Source organism: Gavialis gangeticus, unplaced genomic scaffold (genome assembly GCF_001723915.1).
Source record: "Gavialis gangeticus isolate Ggan-Ray unplaced genomic scaffold, GavGan_comp1, whole genome shotgun sequence".
Lineage (NCBI taxonomy): Eukaryota > Metazoa > Chordata > Crocodylia > Gavialidae > Gavialis > Gavialis gangeticus.
This window is the reverse complement of record NW_017729015.1, coordinates 13,700,341-13,722,665: the sequence shown is the minus strand read 5'-3', so window position 1 is coordinate 13,722,665 and position 22,325 is coordinate 13,700,341. Positions and strand designations below refer to the sequence as shown.

At 46.8% G+C, this 22,325-nt stretch overlaps 1 protein-coding gene across 1 annotated transcript in view; it reads right to left on the bottom strand.

The window, feature by feature from the left end:
- The window catches only part of SMAP2 (small ArfGAP2), a 43,322-nt gene that overhangs the window by 4,078 nt on the left and 16,919 nt on the right, over positions 1–22,325 (bottom strand). Inside the window, exons 2-6 of the mRNA XM_019512245.1 lie at positions 7,550–7,683; positions 5,275–5,360; positions 4,225–4,303; positions 3,641–3,727; positions 2,127–2,208 (exon numbers count right to left, since the gene is read on the bottom strand). Coding sequence (XP_019367790.1) covers positions 2,127–2,208; positions 3,641–3,727; positions 4,225–4,303; positions 5,275–5,360; positions 7,550–7,683 — 468 coding nt within the window. The remainder of the gene's footprint in view (positions 1–2,126; positions 2,209–3,640; positions 3,728–4,224; positions 4,304–5,274; positions 5,361–7,549; positions 7,684–22,325) is intronic.

Below are 22,325 nucleotides of genomic sequence, written 5' to 3'. Positions count from 1 at the left end.
CTCAGCTCAGTTGCTTGAGCTGCCAGTTATTTTAGGCAATGCTCACTGTTTTGAGAGCCAACTCCACCTTCCCCCATCAGCCTTGAGAGCTGCCCGAGCCGGTGGAAGCAAGTACAGTGCACACGTACTGTGGCACAGGCACCGCATGGGGGAAGCCATGGAAAGGTTTTGCTGCAGTGCTCGAGCTGCACTAGTTGTTGAAGCAAAACCCACCAGCGTGGTTCAGGAATGGTAGTTCCATTACTCATCTGCAGAGGGACTAGTACGCATAAGCGTCTTTCCCTGGCAGGGTTTCACAACTCAGCCTCCAAACTGTGTAATAATCATGGAAGCACTGACTCGCAGCATCGCGGTGTGTAGGCCAAAAGCACTTTGTGCTAAAGCAGTCCAAAAAGGTAAGCTGGAAACACTTTGAACTATGAACTAGCTTAAGATAGTGCAAACTTTAAGGGTGGAAGTGCTCTGTTCAGGATCAGAGACTTAGGACCCCAGTGGTGGTTATATGCCTCAATATAGAAAGTTACCTGTTCACTGAATATTTTAACATTTTTAAGTTTTCCAGGCCACTTAGGTTTTTTTAAATAATAATAAAGCAACCCAGAAGTCAGCTTAACATCTGCAACAGGGGTGAGCAATTATTTGGGCCAGGGGGCCACACAGGGAGTTCTGATGAGTTGTGAGTCTGGGTCAGCACCCCTGCCCCCCCACAACAATTAACCAAAACTCTCTATGTGGGATGGGGCTGCAGGAGGGTGGGAAGCAGGGCTCGGGAGCAGGACAGGCAGGTCAGGCTTGGATCGAATCCATCCCCTGCATGGGGACTCCATGGGGACATCTGTCCCCTGCACGGGGCTCCAGCTCCCAGCTGACTTCCACCCACTCAACTGCCTGTGCTGGGCAGCCGAGTGGGTGCAAGGAAGCTAGGAGCTTCAGCTGGGCAGCTCCTGCCCTAGCACACGAGGCTCCAGCTCCAGGCTGTCTTCCACCCACCAGTCATGGGCGGCCAAGTAGGTGGAAAGCAGCCAGGAGCTCAGCTGGGCAGCTCCAACCCCAGAGCTGGAGATGGAGCCCTGCATGCTGGGGCAGGAGCCACTCTGCTGAAGTTCCAGGCTGCTTCCCATCTACCCAGCCACCCATGCCAGGTGGGTGGAGTGGGTGGGAGGCAGCCAGAAGCTGGAGCCAGAGCCCCATGCGCTGGGGTGGGAGTTGCCCACTCTGCCTGGAGTGGCGCAGCAGGAGCTGCTGCTGGAGGTGAGGGGAGCTAAGCAGCACCTGTGTGGCTGAAAATGCACCAGAAGTAGCCTTGCTGGAAGTTGTGTGCCCTGGCCCAGACCAGGACTGGCAGACACGGGCTGGAGCACAGTGTGGGCTGCCCTGTGTGGGGATCAACCCCATGCAGAGCACCACAGGCTGGATCCAACCAACTGGTGGGCACCCCCTGCAAGCCAGATCCAATCAGCTGGCAGGATGTAATTTTGCTCACCCCTTATCTACAAATGATCTCAGGAGAGGATCCCAAATGCCCAAGAGAGAGACAAGAAGGACTCAGTACAGCCTGCCACTTGGCATGGAGGCCTCTGCCTTCACCCCACACTGATAAAATGAGAACTAGCATCTGCCAGACTATGATTGAGCAGCAAGACTGCATTATGTAGATTTAATAAAAGTCTCTAAGATTCATTATGATAACGCAGGGCTCAGCCTAACTATGGGCAAGAGCTCTCAGAGAATACACTAGCCTACAGTAGCAGTCATCTCCCTAGAGGCACACACCTCAGCAGGCCTGCAAATATGACCCCATGCATGTGTATCAAAACACTTATGAGAGATCACCATTAAGAGTGGCCTTCCCTGCATCATTAATGTCAGACCCTCCAGTTAGATAGTCTCCAGCTTTGCATTAGAAAAGCCTTCAAACAAGCATGCAACACAAGCGGTCACCCTTGTTTCTGGAGGCACTTGTTTGTCCTACTTAACCTCAAAAGGATTTTTAAAACAGAAGTTAGAGGGCATTTGAGACGGTGGAGGGGCAGCCCCCAGGCCACAGAGTATTACACTGAGAATCTCTCTAAAAGATTCAGCACTTTCCAAGGGGGCTATAAAATGCTCTTTAAGGGCTCCCTTACCAAGTCCCAACAAGTCCACTACAGGTTCTGTTGATTTCGGGGGACTTTTCCTGGCTTGTTGCATTTCTTCTTTCTTTTGAGGCTTAAATCAAAACAAGATAAGACAGTCAGACATCAAAAGCCTTTCACTGATTCAAAACCTGCTCTTACTCGGTTAAAGTAATAGATATCAAATTCAGAACAGCCTCGTTTAACACTGTATTGATTCAGTTCAAACTGAGTGGGCTCTCAAACTCTGGTCTGCCAACCTCTATAAGGACCGAAGCCACAAGCCCAAAAACGGATACCCAAAGAGGAATGTCAGGAGTGTGACTTTAACCACTGCTGACTCAACAGGCTTTCCTAGGATTGCTGGATCAGTCCCATATAGCTTATATAGGACTAGCCATGTAAAGGGAACGTCACACATTTGTTCCTTCTGCTATGAAGCATGGCAGAGAGGCTGAATTTCAAAGTATTCATGTTGTCACATGAGGCACCTTTAAGTGACCCTCAGCAAGGTAGTAGATCAGTCCCAATATGGAAGAAGGGATCAGACTGCAAAGGCTTCCTAAGCATAGCTGGTCTCAGAGCACAACCTTGCTCTTCCTCTCTTGCAGCTGATCCAGTCAAGCTTCACATCACAAGAAACTCCATTTACAGCCCTGCATGTTTTACAAGCATCATCCAGCTTCATTTGAAAAGCCAGCCCTCAGCAGTAGTTCTGTAACTAGGTATTGGGGCACTCAATCAGCTGCAGATGATTTGACAGATTTATCAGGTCAGTTAGAAGTAAAAATAGATGCAAGTTCATTTTTTTCTGAGAGAGCGCTCTCCCTCAGCTGGACTGGTCCACAATCCCCTTGATGGGATTAAAACCCAGTTTAGGTTTTATCATCAACATAAGCTGTGGCTGGTGTAGCCTGAACAGAGTCCAGGATTCAAGCAGTTGCTGACATTGGCATGGTGGGGCAGAAAGAAAAGGTCTTTATTCCTAAAGGCATAGTGCAGACATGGATATACCCAATTAGTCCGTTCTTGCCTTCTCTTTAATTGAAGGGAGATGGAATCTATCCCTCTTGAAGATAAGAGAGATGTACCATGTTTCCAATCCATTTGGAAATTAAGTCCAACAAAAAAAATGACGTTTCTTGTTGCCTGCTTATAATTTACCCTCACAGGGCTTCAACTGTGGGGATAAGCCTTGCTGCTAGATTGGAAAGGGAAGAGGGGGCAGTTAACAATCCAGGTTCAGGAGACAGGGATGGTAGAAGACATTCAGAATTTCCAAAATTTGGGGGGGGGGGGAAAAAAAGTTTCCCCTTTCCTTAACTGCTAGATCCTGACTACTGTTGTAGATGAGAAACAGGACTGTGAATCATCAAGCTAGTGATTTAGTTGAGGCATCAATTTCTTCACTTGATCAGAGCCCAGGAAAGTCTCGATCTGTATTGCTTTACCCCTACCCTGCTTAAAGAAACCTCCCTTTCCAAATCAGTCCTTCACAACAGACTCGCAACAACATTTGTTTTTACCATTTTCACTCTCTCAAAGATTATGGGCTCCAGTTTCTTCTCTGATGCTGGCTCGCCACTCCTCTTCCACTTGTCATCCTTTTCTTTCTGTATCAAGGCAGACAGAAGGGGAAGTTGCAGTTGACAGCATTGGGAGAAAGTTGAAATAAAAATAGAAGTTCTAGTTTTCCACGCAGTTCTCACGCCACTTTTTCATGCTAACTGATAAGAACATCTTGTTTGCCTTGTAAACATCGTTTCCCCATCTGCAAACAAACAGGTTTCTCTAGTCCTTTGCATGAGAGATTACAATCAGTTTTCAGCGCATTCACACAATAGTTTTACACCCATAATAAAAACAGTCAACAAATAAGTGACCTAGATACACTCTCCCTTTGGAGAAGGGTGTATGATGCCACTACAACACTTCCAAGAAATCCATATTTTCAGCAGTGTCACTATTAAGTAAAACGTTAACACCGTTAAGTAAATAAATACTAGTCCTGTATGTCTGCCACCTGATAGAGTTATCAGTTCAGAATCAAACAAGAAAAGATGCATCTTCAAAGCTGCTTTTATGCAAGTGAAGGTATTTAGACACTAACCCTGAAAACGCTGACATCGATACTTCGGTCCATGTATTTCTTCTTTTCATATTTATCCCGAATGAAGCCCTCCACTGCTCTGCAAGAGGCTTGTTAAAGAGGAATCGTTCAAAAGTGGAAGCTATACGAGTACACAGACTCAAACAGCCCTAGAAAAGCACCTTGCAACCACAAAACAATGCTATTTCAAGAAAGCTATTCCAGCAGTAGCTCTTTTTCATTCCTTTAAGGCAACATTAACATTAAGACAGGCTCCTGTAGTAAGTGGCTGGGATTCCTAGAGCTGGTTTAAGATTAAAACAAGTGAACTATTTTTTTGCTCTATTTTATAGGCAGCCACAGCCCAGTAAGCTAGTCTGATGGACATCACACACAATACAAAGAGGAGGTAGGTCAGGCTAGGAGGCAAGGTCATACCATTTGTTAAGCAGGAAGGTACAGTAACTATTATCAGATTATATTACCTAAGTATTTGTCTTACTATCATTTAGTAGCATACTTCTGCCAAGGCAACATTTAACATCATTACACAAGACAGCAGTCATTTCAACGCAAGGCAACTAAGCTTCCTTTTACATTACTAGCTCGGCATTGGACAGCAATCCTGTTTCTCATTAGCTTAATCATTACTAGACTCCTGCTGTACCCTTCTGTAATTAAAAAAGTATTTAGTCTTATTTTTAAGAAGACACACAGCACACTTTCAGCTCCCACTAGCTTCTGTAGGGCCCATTTGACAGTCAGCCTTTCAATTTACTACAGAACTGACAAGGCATTTCATGCCAGGACTTACAGTTGTAACCATTTGGCTTTACTTAGTTCTCACACTCTATGGCTTAGGAGTGATCCTTTTGAGAGCTTTCCCGTGGAGAGCTGTAACGTAACAAATCTGAAGCAATGAACTGAGGGCAGCTGGCTGGGAAGCCTTTTTCACGGCTGACACACACGCACATGAAGATTAGGGCAGCGGCCCTCCTTGCTGTTAAGCCTTCTACACAAGATTAAAAGTCTCTATTATCCTCCAGTAGCAAGGTATAAAAAAAAGGATGCTGATCAGTCTGAGGTCGCCTGAAGTTCTCTGGCAGGTAGGCTTCATACAGACGGTTTGCCTTTCCGTTCCCCATCTCCTGCATGCACTGCAATTCAAAAGAGAGAGGTCAAGCTATTTGTTTCAAGACACAAGAGTGTGAGCCACATTCATTTCTTAGGCTAGAGGTGGCACAAACAGGTTTCAAAAACTTGCCTGCACTCTTGTGTCTAGCTTAATATTCCCTTGGGATGCCAGCAAGTGCTTAAGTTGAGGGAGGAGAAAGAGGAAACTGAGGCATGGGCTTATGATCAGCTAGAGGACCCCCATGCATTTGAAACTCTTTTTTGGCACAAGAGGAGCACAGAGGGGGCATTTCTATGCTTACCAAAATTTCAGATTAGTATTTAGAGGGACAGTGCTACTGAATCATCCCATACATCTGACCACAGTGATTTTACTCTTTATTCTTACACTATACTTTTTACTCAAGCGATTCAACATTTTTCTTGGTAGCCTATCTAACTCAAACCCCAGTGAATTATTGCCCTTAGTTAGGGTCTGCCCTGTAGTTTCCCTTCTCTCACTTCCATCCCATTTGCTCTAGATATAGTTCTGTTTCAGGGCAGGAGTACCCACCCCTCCCTCGGCAGATGTCTGCATACATGGGTTTCTCCACTTCAGGTTCTTATTTTCCATGGTTTGTACAGAGATCTTCATCTCTGCAGCTCAACAGCCGTGCCAAGTTTCAAAATAATCCTCAAGAAACTAATTAGGGAAGAAGCTGAAAAGTCTGAGAACGATTTGATGTCAGAGCATGTGTATGGAGCCATGTACCAGAGGGAGAAATCTGGCCAAATGCAAGTAAGCGCACCTGTTATTCCTCTGTAGACCCAGGATACTACAGGCCAGTGGGTTTAATATCTGTTCCTGGTAAACTGGTAGAAACAATAATTAAATGAATAAAATGAAAAGAATAACATTGTTCAGTACTTGGGTGAACAAGATTTGCTGGGGAGAAAAGTCAGCACAGCATTTTTTTTTAAGGAAGATCATGCCTCACCAACCTATTCAATTTTCCAAATGCAAAGAAGTAACCAATGGGGTCCACAGGGTCTGCATTGGGACTAATGCCATTTAGCATACTCATAAGTGACCAGGAAGGGGGGAGGAAAGAGAGAGCGAGTGCCAAGTGTGCCAAAGTTATTTTAAGGGGGGGATAGTGGGTAAGTGCCATGGCAGACGGGGGATGGGATGGGGGTAAGGACCACACCAGACTGAGAACCTACAAAAAGGATCTTGCAAAAAAAAAAAAAAATGAGCAAATGGGCAAAGTGGCAGGTAAAATTCAAATGTTGGTAAGTAAAAGTAGTGCACATGGGAAAAAGCTACCCAAAATATCCATATGCAATGATGGGTTCTACATAAACTTGTACCACACAGGAAGCATCTTGGAGTCATTGAGGATGGTTCATTACAAATATCAGCTCAGTGACAAATAGATGTTAGGAATTAAGAAGGAAATTGGAAATACAACAAGTCCCTTTATAAATCTATGGTGTGTCCACACCTCAAACACTGTGCGCAGTTCTGGTCCCCAGACCTCAAAAAAACGGTGAAAGAAGAATTAGAGAGTCTACAAAAGAGAAAAAAAAAACTAGTCAGGGATGATCGGGAGCATGGAGGAGCTTCCATCCAAGGGTAGGCTAAACAGGCTAAGACTTTTCAAGCCTAGAAGACAAAAACACTTGAGCAGGAACATGATAGAGGATCTGAAAATATTAAAATGACACAGTGAAAGTAAATAGAGATTTTAATGTCTCCTACTATTTTGAGACTGCAAAATGAAACTATTAAGTAGTTAGTTTAAAACTAACAAGAGGAAGGTTATTTTAAAACAGTGTTAATTAACTGTGTGGGGGAAGGGAGGGGAATTCATTGCCACAAGATGTTGCAGGGGCTGTTTGACTTGGTTCAAAAAAAGGGAAGTGAGCAGATGCTTGGATGAGACAGTCTGAACACAGTCGCTAGAGGGGAAGGCTCCGAACTGGAGTTTCCTAAAAAAACCCCAAAACCCACAACTAAGTGCTGGGAGCTTCCACTATCCTGTTCCAGGTTCTGGACATGGCCTGTTCAGCCTTCCTCTTGGCATCCACCTTCTGCTGCTCCAAGGGATGGGATACTGAACTAGGAGGCACCTATGGTCCGATCCAATAAATGACCGTTCCTTTGGCTTACTGACCCCCACTTCGCCAGCACAGCAGTTGCGGTCGCATCCCACCCCAGCTCCATTTTTACCTGTATCTGTTCTTGTGTCCACTGGTCGAGATTCACAGACTTGACCCTGGAAATGTGAACTCCTAGGTTGCGATGGATCCCAGCACAGCGGATACAAATGAACACTCCGATATTCCAGGACGCCCATCGCGGCCCTATAAAAAAAAGAGAGACAAAGATGGTACCATAGACTCTGGCAATGCTCAGCCTGCAACTACCCTGAGCCAGCTCTTATGGGAGAAACTTGGGATTGGCCATTTTGTATTTCCAACTCAGATGGAGGTCTAGATTACAAACACCAGCAGGTTTTGTAAAAAGAGATCGAATCCTTAAGAGTAGGCAACAAGGGTTGCGTTCATTCCCACCTCCAGTTTGGGCTATTAGCATATAAAACACACGTGAAAGGGTAGCAACCCCATGGCACTGAAACAGGACCCTTTTACTTCCCCTCTCCCCACTCCCTGAATAATACAGGGGCAATCAGTGTGCAGTCTGCAGGTCTTGCCAGGCCAGACCTGCATTGCAATCAAGTTTCAAAGCCTTGAATTAGGGCAGAGGGAGATACAGAGTCACTGCTATGGGCAGCGTGCTCTGAAGAACTGGATTTCCATATCAAACTAGGCCAAACGCTACTGCTCGAGGATGAGTACCATCTAGTGTTTGATCCACCCGACCCCAAGACAAAGCACAATGTGTGCACCTCACTCTTGAGAAGAGCCATGAAGTTGGCTACACACAAGATGACCATGCTGCAAAGATTACAGAGAAAGGAGGAAGGCAGCAAGGACATTCAGAACCCCTCCATATCCCCATAGCCCGACTGATTAACATGGCAATTCATACAGCAAACGGGAACCCTGGCTGGGATCCCGACGGAGGGAAGAGATGTTGGTTTTACACACTTTTGGATTAGGCACCATTAGCATGCAGCTTTTGACAGACAGGAGAGCTCCAAGGTGCTGAAGGAGGGAGGGCATGCTGGGACACAAACGGGGAGAGGTTTACATGGTTTATGTCACTCATTGTACACACGGCTCTTGCCGAAAGAAACGGATGCATTGCCAAGTGCCAAGACCACTCCGGAGACGGCTCCTCAGAGCCACCAGGTGACACCTGCATGTCGTTCTCAACCGGACTCAGAATTAGCACCCCGAAAACAACTCGACTACCCGCGTTCGAGCTAGGCCAGATCAGAACAGCTTTGGCAATGTTCTTACTTTGCTGAGCATCAGGCTTGTTTCTGGAGAGCTGGCTCTTTTCTCAAAAAGTCCAAGCTCTGCATATTTAGCCTGGCTGGGCCTTTACGTAGCTGGTTTGCAAACTGCAACGGCATGCAAACAAGCATAAGTAGCACAATATCAGGCCTAAGCGGTCATCTTTCTGGCCTTTGAACTGTGCTGCAGTAGGCTGAAGGATTAATACCAGAACATCGAATTATGCCTACTGAGAGAGACAGAGGCTGTAGGTAGATGATAAAGACAGAAGCTGTGGCCTTGTGGTAAGCATCTACTTTGCAGGCTGGAAAGGTCTGTCATTTAAAACCTGCCCCCGCTCCGGCATGCTGATGTTCCTTAGTCTTTCCTTGGAGGATGGCACCGGCTGCTTGTTTTTCCTCTTTATTTCAAGCAAGGCCATTTGAAAGACAGTCCCAGATGTACACAAGGCGCATGCATCTACTCAGCAGCAGCAAGTTGTCGCAGGAGAGCTTGCTCGCCACCCTGCATCAAAATGATGGGCATGTTACTCCAAGGCAGTTGCTTGCTTAAGAAGCTTGCAAAAGTATTATTCCCCGAGATGCAGAGCTGATGTGCAAGACAGGGTGGAAGATGCTTTGCCATGACACCACTTGACTATATGAATGCTCAGAGGACAGACTTTTGTATTAAAATACCTCCTCGCTAATCTTCAAATAGCCACAGCCAAATCCCAAACTCAGAGAACCAGGTCACCTTTAGTTCTTTGAAGCAGTTTCTGTTTGGAGTTAGACAGATAAGACAGCGAGGATGCTTTCTTCGGCCCTCCATGAACAAACACTCCTTCCATCAAGTGCCATTTTAAGTTATGCTGTCAACCAGAATACGCTGCCCTGGCATTCAGCTTCAAGCCCGAGTATGCTATGCCAGCCTCAGTCTTTCCATTGCAACTTCAACAGCTGGGTTTGTGCGAACATATCTGGAGCAGCGAGACATGGGGCACCACAATGCCATACCCTTCTTCCCCCAGCTGTCAACCCCTATTAGAAAGGCAGCAATGGGAAGTATGTTGCAGTACTTCCCACAACAGGCCACTGCTTTCCAAATGCACAGTTCCTGCCCTGAAGAGGAGTTTTAGTTGAGCAAACAGTACGCCATTAGGCAAGAGGCTTTGCTTCAACAGGACATCTGTTCAGGGACAGGGTCATCAGCTTCCTTGTCTCTAGTTCAGAAGCCAGGACCTGAAAGCTCAGTGATGGATCCAGAAGCTGACCAGAGAAGGAGGGACTCTACCCACCATGCAGAGGATGGTCCTTTTCCCCTTTAAGGGCAATCGGGGTTCACAGCCCACAGCATTCCCGTTTTCTGGCCTCCCTGTAGCTTTGCATATGCACTGCTGACAGCAAAGACATCACAAGTAGTTAAGAGTTGCACCTGTCAGAGGGCACTGGCTTTTTTTTCCCCACCTGTGCAGTGCCTTTGCCAACATTATGCAGTCTAGTTCAGCTTCAAGGACACCAAGATGGAAGTTGAGTCAGCATCGCCACTGCTCTCAGCTTCCTTGCTACCAGAAGTAGCCTCCGAGATGGACCGTCTTGGTGATGGTAGCCGAGCATCAGGAATCTTTATTGCATTGTCCCCAACCCAACAATAAGGGGCACGGAGGTATTCCTTGGTGAAGATAAAGCCCGCTTTGCAGCATCTAGTAGTCCATGAGCATGCCCTACAATCCACCCTCAAAGCTCATGGAGGAAAGGCCACAGCCTCTTGGCAGGAGGCAAGCTATCGGTCTCAAAACAGAAGCAGGGAGGTAAGCAGCTTTCCAAAGTCTGCGGTAAAGCCAGGAAGAACCGAGGAAACCTTGACCTCCAGTTTCCAGGCTTCAAGCAGAGCAATCCTTAGAGGCAGTTGCCTAGATTACTCATTTCCAACAACACCTACAGGGCAGGAGACTTCATGTCCCCAACACATCCTAGAAATCATTTAGGGTTAAAGTCAATGCTAGGTTTAGGCTATATTTTGTGTTTGTAGGATCAAAAGAATGAATGGTGCACCAGACCCTACTTCAGAAGCCATAGTAATCAGCTTGCCAGACAGGTTCGTGTAGTGCTATTTAAAACCATTGCAAGAAAGCTTGCAGAATTTTTTTTTTTTTGTGATTTCTTAGGTGGTCTAAACAAGAGCGATCATCTCTGAACCAAGAGTTTTAGAGTTCTGCATTTCTTATTTAAAACTATTTACCTTTCTACTCACAATGATAGCAGAGTGCTTTCACAGGCAGCACCGTCTTCAGTGCTCCATGCTTCTCTTGTCATTTTAATATTTCATTTACAAGGGAGGACAAGAAGCTGCAAGGACGAAGTAATAAAGTGACAAGTGTCTGCCACCCTGTTTTGGAAATCTGAGCTTGGGGAAAACCTGGCTGTAACATCCATAGCCCTGAGATTTCATTTTGCATTAGCCAAAAATGCTTTCTGCTAATGGAGGTCTTCTAAAAATTAATATTTAAGCCATCAAAACCCTGCAAGCTGCCAATGCTGGTTTGGCACCAACAGATGCTATCCTTCAAGCCAACAGAAGGGTTCTCTCTGATCTTCGCCAAAATGAAGGGGAGCCGAGAAGGAAGTGAGGTAAAGAGAAGCACGTGAAGTCAAGAGTCCCAAGAGACAAGCTACAAAATAAATAAAAAAAAAATAAAATAAAATAAAATAAATGGAGGCAAGTAGAAATACCAAACTGTTTGTGTTTTAGATCCAAAACCAATGTTTTGATTGACACATTGTTAGGAAGAACTGACACTCCAACTGTGGTGACAGTCAGAAGTTTGTACATAAAATACTGCATCATAAATCCCTATTACATCTCTACTGCAATCCTGTGGGAGCGTGCACATTCAGGATCCACAGCTCAACCCTTATTCTTCATTGCGTCAAGTAGTAGCTGCTCAAAACTTCACGCACTAAGCCAGGGTGATGTGAACTCCTCAAAGAGGAGCAAAATACCACTGCACTCCTTGGGCGCGTCTCCACGAGTGGGAATGTGCATTTCCCCAGGGACAAGCAGTGGCAGCAGCACATCTTGTGCCACCACTACTTGTCTCCAGGGAATGCCTGTGCCCTGCGCGCTCTGACAGCACGTTGTGCGTTCTGGCAGCACACTGCCTCGGGTGGGGTAGGGGAGGCTGGGGCCAGCAACTGTGATGATCCCAGCAGCCTTACCTGGAGTCCAGGAGCTGCAGCAGGAAGTCTGGCCAGCAGCCGGAGCATGGCTCCGGTCAGCCAGGCTCCAGTTTTGGGTGATGAACGCTGCTGCCACGGATGCTATCCTGCTTTTAGGCATGGTTTTTTTTAATCCCAGGATCTCCCGGGGTAAAATAAAACCCCAACACCTCCACACTGCAAAGTAGCAGCACGGGGGAATGTCTGCATGTGCAGCATGCGGCGCTGCAGACTGCACGTCTGCACTCATCTGGACGCACTCCTTGAGGGTAAAATAAATGTGTTGAGACAAATGGCACACTGGAGGACCTGCCTGCCTAGAGGGTAGTGATGCGCTGACACAGGCAACGGTCAAGGCAGTGGAAAGAGAGGAACTATATAAATAAAGCATTAATGATGGGCAGAACACAAGTACCAGCCTGTCAACGGCAACACGAGTGCGGCTTAAAAACTTGCACAGCTGAAGCCACGCAGCAAGCTACTATACTGCCAGGGTCCATTTGAGTTTCACAGGCCTTCTCAACTAATAAGGAGCATGGAAGGATGTAGAGGACTTCTTTAGGACCGCTCTGGTGTTAGCAAAATGCAGACTGCCTGGTCAGAACAGGCAACCCTGGGCCAGAGGCTGGGCATTTGAATCAGCAAAACATCAGCCCTCCACCCTTCCTCACTGATCCTGCAACTGCAGCAGTAGCTATTCTTTACAATGTTATTGAAGTGCTGCTACCATTTCTAATTTCTGCGCCTGCCCAGCCCTGCAGACCTTGGGGACCAAGTTTAGCCTACTAACGTAAATGCGAGCAAGCCGCAGTATTTCCCTGTGCAATTTTTAGTGCAGTTTTTCCTTTTACAGAATCATGGGATCCAAAAAAAGAGGAAGTTACTCATCTGAAAGTCTAACCCAGAACATCATCTTGCACCATGTTATTTCCACTCTTTAGTCAAGCTTCATAGTCTGTATTTCAAGTATGCTACTTCCTGCATTCAATTAGGTATACCAAAATCCCCACTACATGAGCAGGCACGGGCAACACTGCAGGAAGGATTCAGGATCTAGAAAATTTAAAGTTTTTGGAAAATTATACGAGGAAAATTGAGGCTAAAACTATGCTGAAATTCAGAGTTACAGCCAGAGGGGAACAAGGCAAGCAGAGGATTTGATGAATTATGAACAAAGGCAAGAGGTACTCAGCCTTGTGAAGGAACACTTTATTTTAGCGGCAAGACACAGCTTTTAAAGCTGGAGAGAAAAGCAGCATCCTACCCCTAAGGGGGTTGGTTAGCACAGCTTGCAGAACTGATGCAAAGCGCTGCCTTCTCTTGCAGCCCTTATCACACCAGCAATGCACGGAGTATCCGAGTAGACGAGGGGCTGGAGGCTTAGGCCCTACATCTGTGCAACCCCTGGCCTCCCAGAAGCAGTTTGACTTACCACAAAACCCTTTTGCTCTGTAATCGTGAGATACATGCCCGACTCAAATGATTGAAAAAACAAAACAGGAAGAAAAGCAGCTCTCGTGTATAATTAAAGCAGACCATAGAACAGTCAAAAAACCCAACCCTTTAACAACTCTATAAGAATAGCTCCATCCAGGTTGGCAGAGTCACAGCCATCGGGCTTCTTCAAAGCTTTCAAGAGTGAAACAAAGAAAGTTGGCTGCACCAATTACTCGTATTAGGCAAGCAAACCTGATGCCATCAGAGGTGGATTTAGTGTTCACAGAAGCAAAGGGCCCAGTACTGCTACACCTGCCTCTAATCGCATCTCAGCGAAGACGCGTCTTCTCTACACCCCGGCCAGAGAGGGTGAAAACATGGTGTTATGCTGAGCAGGGATAGGAAGCCGAATGCACACCGAGAGCCCAGGGGGCCTGGATCCGTCCTTTTCTTCTTGGTGCAGCATCTCCAGAAACATTCTTGACCTGGGGATATGTCCCTACAAAAGAACAGGGAGCTCAAAGGCATGTCTCCAGTTTATTTAGTTACCCAGTTAGTGCCAGCATGGGTGGAAAAAGACAATTGCTGAGAAGGACCTAAATAAGCTAAAGTTTACCAAATCAGAACAGATTTGAAACCTTAATCTGTAAGAAGGGAACATGAAGCCTGTAATCTCTAGAACAGGGGACAGCAACACCCAGCACGCATGCCAGAGTGTGGTGCATGAAGGCATTTAGCTTGGCACATGTGCTTGGAAAGGGAAGGGGCTAGGGCTGGGGCTGCACTGCTACAATCAGGATCAGGCCCCCTGTGACTCCTCTGCTTTCCGCCCCGAGGTGCATGCGCACCTGCTAGCAATAAGCCAGGCTGGGGCTCTGCAATCCTCAGTGTGGTGGCTTGCAGCCCCCAGGCTACCTGCCGCGGCTGGCCCAAGCTCTGGGAAGGCCCCTGCTGCCTGCCACGGACCCTGGGCTGCTCACAGCAGGCAGCAGTGAGGCTGCAAACCCCTGCACTGAGGTCTGCAGAGCCCTGGCCCAGCTCGCGGCTGGCAGCAGGTGCATGTGCACCTCTGGGCGAATGGCTCCTCTGCCATCCACCCCTGGTATGCCAACATCTTATGACACAAGGTTGTGGGGTTGGTAGCACTCCATCCAAAAACACTGCCAACCCCTGTTCTGGAACTATTCAGTGTTTCTTGTCTCCAGCAAAATACCATGCTGCAAGCTAATGGTTTTACCTGTTTAAGGATTTAGTATCTCAGTTTTGAGTGTCCTCAGTCTCTTCAATAAAAGGAGACTAACTAGGAACACGAACTGCCTGCATTGAGAAGCCACCTGGATAAGAATACGAAGAGTCACATATGTCCTCAGCTGGTTAAGTCTCATTCTATTGCTTTATCATTTGCTACAGAGAGCCAACTGCATGTGGAGTGGAGTTTCCTTTAAAAAAAAAATCCCCAGGAGGATTCACTCCCCACCATCCATTCAGCACTTGCATAAGGAACTGGAGCCAAAATGCAAAGTTTCCTCTAATGACCCTGCTGAAGGCTTTTATGAATAAGCAGAAATTGGCTCTAAAGCCACTGCCTTTTTCTTTCTTTCTTTTTGAGAAGGGGGATGGGACTATGGATGCTTTCCTAGTGCAGGAAGGAGAGCGTTTAGCTATTCAATTCCTAATGAAGTAATCTCAGTGAAAACAACTGTTCAACTTGCAGGCTCCCTGCCTGTAATTATTTCAGCAAAAGCTCAGCTGGAACAGCAGGCACGTTTCTTCTTGGACCGATTAATCAATACCAACGTTACTGCATATATTGGTGTTCGACATGCTGTAAGATTTTTCCTTAATGCGTGTAAGAGGGGGGATGCAGAAGAGGGAACTTTTGCAGGGATGGGGATGGTCCCAGCATGAAGACATCCACATCCCCTAACTAGCCATCTGGAGCACTTCCAGTGAACTGAAGCTGAACAGCTCCATTGTTCAGCTAGCCAACGAGGCAATGTATCCCTAAAGAGAGTCCAATGCTGCCCTTTGACTAGGGAAGTCTGTTCTGGAAACAGATATTGCTTAAGATAACTTACTGGAATCCCCTCCCTTCATAGGAACCAGTGAGCTTGGCAAGTCATGTTACACAGCACTGCTTCCTCTCGGGTCCCACGGGCAGCATGTGTGGCCATGCAAACAGCATTACACTGATATGGCAGCAGAACGTTTCAGCATTTGCCCCACGGACCTTGAATTCTGTTAGTGATCTACGAGGACAGTCATATTCTCCATGCTTCATGGTAAGAGATAAAGTTAGCTACGTGCCAAATGCAACTCTCAAAACTCAGCTGTCAACATTAGACCCAACATGTCTGGAGTCCCTAGTAGCCCTTTGGATACAGGGGATGCAAGGCATGTTGTGAACAGCAGCTAGTTCAGGCAATAGTGCTTCCTCTGCTCCCCCCCCCCGCTCCGCAAGAAATACGAAATAAAAATCCAGAAAACTGGAAATATTCTTAGCAGCAAGCAGGATGCCAGCTGCTCCATCCTCTCTCTCATGAAAGAAGTATGAATTAGCCGCTGCAAGGGGAGGCCAAAGCAGAAGAATCACAGCTAGCGAGGGGTAAGCCAAGGTTACCTTAGAAGTGTACAGGAAGCTGGAAAGGACATCTAGAAAGGCAACTTTATGACGTTATTTTTAAAAAGGGGAAGAAAAGAAAAAAAAGGGAAGCTGAACTTTAGAATTGCAAAACTATCCATAAGATTTAACATAACATATGGAGCCTGTGCCCACCCTTAGCAGGAACTAATGAGATTTTGATTAACTACCAGAGAAAATTGGCCCAGGCGCGCAGCATTTGGGAACTCTGCCACCAGCCAACTAAATGAGGAATGATGACTTTTTATCAGCAGCTTACATTTAAAGAGTGTTGTTCCTGGTGTGGTCCACCCTCATGATCAAATACGCAGCAGGCACTACTCTGCACATGACTTTGTGCCTAACAAGGTTGAATCTGAAGTCCAAGGCAAATGCCCATTTTCTCTCTTCTACAATAGCTTAGTTGATATTTTAAGTACAATGAAAAAAAAATAGGAGTCATATGCATAGTTGGTGCAAACCTAGGTTTTGGGGGAGCTACACCAAGGCACTGTTTGTCCCATCAACCCCAAAACTAGGGAACAAGATGACAAGGAAGTGTTTAAAATGATGCCAGGCAAGCATGTTGCAACCAAACCACATTCTAGCAACTTTACTTGGCCTTAAGAGCGGAGCTCCAAGACTTGTCCTTCTTTAAGGAAAAGAAGGACTGTGAAGAGCAGAGCGGGGCCTCCTCGCTGTTTAGAGTACTAGGAGACAAAGATGCGTTGCGCAGGACAATGAGCCCTATGCAAGCCAAGGTTGCAAGGCAGGTGCAGCAGTGGGATTCGTGGGAAAGCAACTAGATCAAATTACCAATATTACAAGTGGTGATGCAAGCTAGAATGGGAGAGTCAAGTCTCATGCCTCTGAAGAATACGTTATTTGCTCTAGAAGTCAGTGAGGAGCTCTTCTTTCACCGTACAGATGGCCATGTGCTCCAGATACTTGAAACATCCAGAGGCTGCCTATCCGACTTCATGGACCGGTGCCACCAAGATGTTAGATGATGCTAACATAGTAGTGATAGCTTCTTTACTTTGGAGAAGCCTGCAACACAGCACCCTTGGACTTGTCTCCAAAAGAAGCAATGGCCCTTTTTGAGGAACTTGCTACCAACTCCAAGAATGTAGTGATACTGATTGGAACCAAGATTCACGCTCCTGTTTCGACTGGGGCAAAAGCCTGAAGTCTGGACTCGATTCTCTTTTCACCGAGGAAAAAAGTCTCCCGTTTGTGGGGCATTCACAGACGGTCTGGGCTGGAAGGGACCTTGTGAGATCATTGGGTCCAGCTCCCCTGCTCTGGGCAGGAAAGACGGCTGCGGTCAAATCACCCCAGCAAGGTGCCTGTCCAACATCTACAGTTCGTAAGAGTCCAATAAAATCTTATTTCCAAAATCCGTCATATGCCCCGGTGCCAAAGATTTGTTCAAATACAAAACAATGGATTCACCTTGCTGCTATTCCCACCCCAGAGCATCTGGGTTCAGAGATGGTATTAAATTATTGCTTATTATTAGGATTAACTGGGAGCACTGGCTTACAAAGAGATGGGAAGCTGGAAACTTCACGCTTCACCAGGAACTGCCCGCCAACCCATGGAGTTAATCGTATGTACCCTACAAAAACACACGATGCAAACTCAACGGAAGCCGACCGAATCACAGTGGCTGCTCTTGCAGACGAGTGCTGCTACCAGAACATCACTCGCCCTGTAAAATAAAGCAGGATTAACCCCTCCATTAAAGCACGAGTTACATGTTGGGCATTGAGAACAGCCTATAGTGGTGTGTCTTATTCTGGAGTTCTGGCTGTGGTATGTACAGGATGGGGGAAAAGGAGATCACTTGAAGACAAACGCTCCAGCGTGGTAGTCCTTAGAAAGCCCGGACCTGAAGAAAACCACCATATTTTCTTGCATACAACATGCCCCATAGTAGGACACACACACCTTGCATCCAAAAGGCAGAATAAAGAAAAAAAAAGGGATCTTTCCTTGTAGTAAGTAACTGAGCAGGAGCAGCTGGGGAGGTCACGTTTCCTCATATACATAAGGAATACATATTTCCTCGTGTATAATGTGCTCTCATTTCCAGCAGCTGGGTTTTGGGGGAAAGTATGCAAAAACATGCAAGAACATACAGTCATTTCTTCAAACAAGCATGCCTCTGGGCTTTAAGGAAAACCAGGTCAGATATACTTATCTGGAAGCCGCAATGTTTTTCCAAGTTAAAAAAACCCCCAAAAGCCCACACTAAATCATGTTTGTGGGTGTAAACTGAACAGCTGGTTGAAAGTCACTCCTGTGCCATTAGTAACGAGGCATTATTCTGCCACAAACATGTGCAAGAACACCATTCTCCTGGCTTTTTCCTTCTTTATTCATTGCACTCACTCTCGTTTTATGTACAGCTCAGCTCCCACCTCCTCTCTTCTCCGGACAGCGGAGATGCCAAGCAATAGTTCCACAGTTTCTTAAAGATAATTGCAAATACAGCCAGGAAGTTCCCTCCTCAAGATGCCTACACACAGCCATGGCCAGTAAGTACCGTTTTGCATAGCCAAGGGCCACTTAAGTATCTAGAACCAATATTGTTAAGTCACAAAACACACTCCAGTCACTAACAGTGAAAGCCGCAGGGGCCAACAACTAGAAAGGGGGAAGAAATACTAGAAGTTGAGTCTAGAGACGCGGTCCTCTCCAATACAGATGCACCAGAAGAGATTTCCGAGTTTTAGACCTAGAGAAGCTATATATCTGCACCCAGAGAGTGGCGGTGGACGGGTCATTTTCGCCCTGGAGGGATGTGGGCAGTGGGGTCCCCCAGGGCTCGGTCCTCGGGCCCACACTGCTCAACATCATCAGCGACTTGGACAAGGGGGTAAAAAGCACCCTGTTCAAATTTGCTGATAACACTAAGATATGGGGAGAGGCGGGCACGCTAGAAGGAAGGGGACAGGCTGCAACTAGATTTGGACAGGTTACGGGGTGGGCAGATGAGAATAGGATGAGATTCAACACAGAGAAGTGCAAGGTGCTGCACCTGGGGAGGAACAACCTGTACCATACCTACAGGCTGGGGAACTCCCTTCTCATCAGTGCAGAGGCAGAAAAGCATCTTGGAGTCATTGTTGATTCCAAGATGAACATGGGCCGGCAGTGTGGGGATGCAGTCAGGAAGGCCAACCGCACCTTGTTGTGCATCCACAGATGCATCACGAGCAGGGCCAAGGAGGTGATCCTCTCCCTCTATGCGACACTGGTCAGGCCGCAGCTGGAGAACTGCGTCCAGTTCTGGGCGCCGCACTTCAGGAGGGATGTGGACAACATGGAGAGGGTCCAGAGGAGGCCACTCGCATGATCAGGGGGCAGCAGGGCAGACCCTACGAGGAGAGGCTACAGGACCTGAACCTGTTCAGCCTCCACAAGAGAAGGAGGAGGGGGGACCTGGTGGCCGTCTATAAACTTACCGGGGGACCAGCGGGCAATGGGAGAGACCCTGTTCCCCCGAGCACTACCAGGAGTAACTAGGAACAATGGCCCCAAGTTTACTGAGAGTAGATTCAGGCAGGGTGGCTAGGATCTGGAACCAACTTCTAAGGGAAGTGGTGCTCGCTCCTACCCTGGGGATCTTCATAAGGAGGCTAGAACGAGGGGGTGAAAAGCACCTCGCCGGGGTCATTTGATCCCAGCATCCTTTCCTGCCCATGGCAGGGGTCAGACTTGATGGTCTGCTCGGGTCCCTTCTGACCCGACCAACTATGAAACTATATTTAGTGGTGAAGCTGGATTTAGCTCTGCTCAGGCATTTCAGAACCTGCACTTCCCTTTATTCGCCAGCTGGAAAGTTTCTTCTCGTTAAATATGTTTGCACTTGACATTACATGCTGCTGTCTAGCGCAGCTGTCTGATTCACCTCTCTAGGGTTGCTGGAGGGGTAAGTATTTGGAAGTACCCCACTTCCTGGCAAGCATTTTTAAAGCAGTCCACAAGTTCATGGCTGGGACTTCCCATGGGTGGTTGGCAAAATTGAGTAAAATGGTTTTTCCTTCTGCTGTTATCTGAAGGGAGCAAGACAGGGCTCTGACGCAGCCAATTCTGAACAGTATCTTGCATGAGACATGCCTCTCCCCTTTCCTTGAACTCAAATCCCTTTGTGGGGTCAAGAGGAGGGAAGAGAGCAGAACCATATCCACCACTGCCATTAAGTTTTTTTTCCATGTCCAACTTCAAGCATTATCTCCATTAACTTTCATCATGAAGGCAGTTCCAGGTCTCGTCCACATCACAGGCCTAGGGACAGACTCCACTTGACCACTCCCCCTCCTATTTTCCTGACCTCCTCCTTGCTCCTAGCCACCCCCAACCTCTTGCCCCCTCCTTTTCTGGATCAAAAGACTTCTTCCTCTGGCTAGGCACTGAAAGGGCCCAGGAGAAAGCCCCTGCTCTCTCATCTGGTGCCCAGTAACAGAGCTGGAGGAACGACTGGAGCCAAGTCCTGCTTTCATCCATAGCGATGTTGGAGCAGCACACGAGCAAGTTACTCAACATGCAGGCATTGCAAGGGGAATAGTACATGCTCAGTGCACAGGAATTAGCTACCAAACCTTCAAGCATGCACTACGGGGAGATTTTCAGAGACTTAATTTGGCATATTTAAGGACCATTTGGGTGAGGGAGGGGGTGTAATTCAGACAGAAAGGAGAACCAGGCTGTCCAGGTTTATTCTGGGAAGTAGGATCCTGACAAACTTCAAGCCCTTACTGCAATAATATCACACACGCATGCTGAAAGAATCACATATGCACACAGACCCTAACCTCTCAAGAAGGAGAAATGTATTCCTCTATCATTCCTGGAAACAGCCAGGATATTAACTGAAGCTCTCTCAAAGTAACCCAGCCTCAGGCAGACCTCATGGCTTGCAAGGTTTCGGCCCACATGGTGTAAATTTGGTTCCATTAGACGACCCAGTATTCAACTGCTTATAGTGGAAAGGACCGAGAGGCCTTAGATACACGATCAGGCCTGTCTCCATAAATTAGAGGAGAAGAGAAGATACCAGTGCTCCGAGGACAGATTTTATTTGAGGTCCAATTATGTTCTGTCCTAGATTTCAAGGGATGCCTGTAAAGCAAAAAAGTCACTACAGCTGATCAGCCTCTTTCTAGACTGAAGTTTGCTGGGAAGTTATTCTTGGCTCTCTAGCGTTGATAAACTACTTGTACTTTCCCCAAGGTGAATTATCTTCAAAAGAACGATAAACGTTTGCAAGATAGGCTGGAATGGGATTGTGAAAGGTGTCTGACATCTCGAGTAATTTATCCGGCAGTTGCTATAGTAACCAACCACAATTTTTACTCAAATCACAATGCATAGCTCAGAGGCCAGCTATAGTCATATTCTATAAATCTGGTCCCTTAAGTTGTGTTCTGCAATATGGATCGTCGTGGCTTTTGACATGCAAAAGGTGGTAGAGCTGTGAGTTAGCTACAGAAGTCAGCGTTAGCCACATTTTACAGTTTCTAAGCCAGTCTAAGTGATTAGCCCAAGGTCAGCATCTGGCAGCACTGGGACGATGATGCAGATGGATTGCATCTATATTCTCTGCCTAGCACACTACATGCTCTCTCTGCTGGTTTGCAGTCAGAGCATTTATAGAGGTTGTTTCAGGTACTTGGCAACATCATTCCTGAATGCTCCTGCTCTTGCAATCCCTTCCATGCACAAAGCTATTTTCCTCATGCAGACTTTTCCCCTAGCCTTACAAAGTGAAAGTCTTGTTGCAACATTTTAGGTCTGCATCTGTTACCTCCACCTACCATAAACAGCAGCAGCTAGGGCCTAGCTTATTCCCTCTTCCCATCCTACCAGGAGCTCACCCTCTATTGTTCAGTGATGACTGCTAACTGCGGTGGCACTTATTCTAAAATAACTCTTGCTTCCAGTAGGGCAATCTGCAATAGATCAGGGTAAAGCTTAAAAAGACAGAGGTTGGTTCATGCAAGTCCCCACTGCTGTGGCTAAGGCATTAAACTGACTTCATTCTGCTCAGTGCTCAGCTGGCCAAGCAAACTAGGCAATTCTGTGTTGTTTTAACCTTTGCCATGCAGAAAACCGATCTCTCTCTCCCCTTCCAGTTTAACCCTGTAGCTTCTGACAATTGCCAACAACATAGAAGCAGCGAGGAAAATGTGCACTAGGCTATGTCAGTAATTTTAAGCTGATGTTTCAAAAATTAAGAAGTAGGATCAAGCCATGGAGAATTAAAAGGAATACCAATATAAGCCCCCCCCGTCCTGCCCCTTCCGGGCGCTCCTTCATCC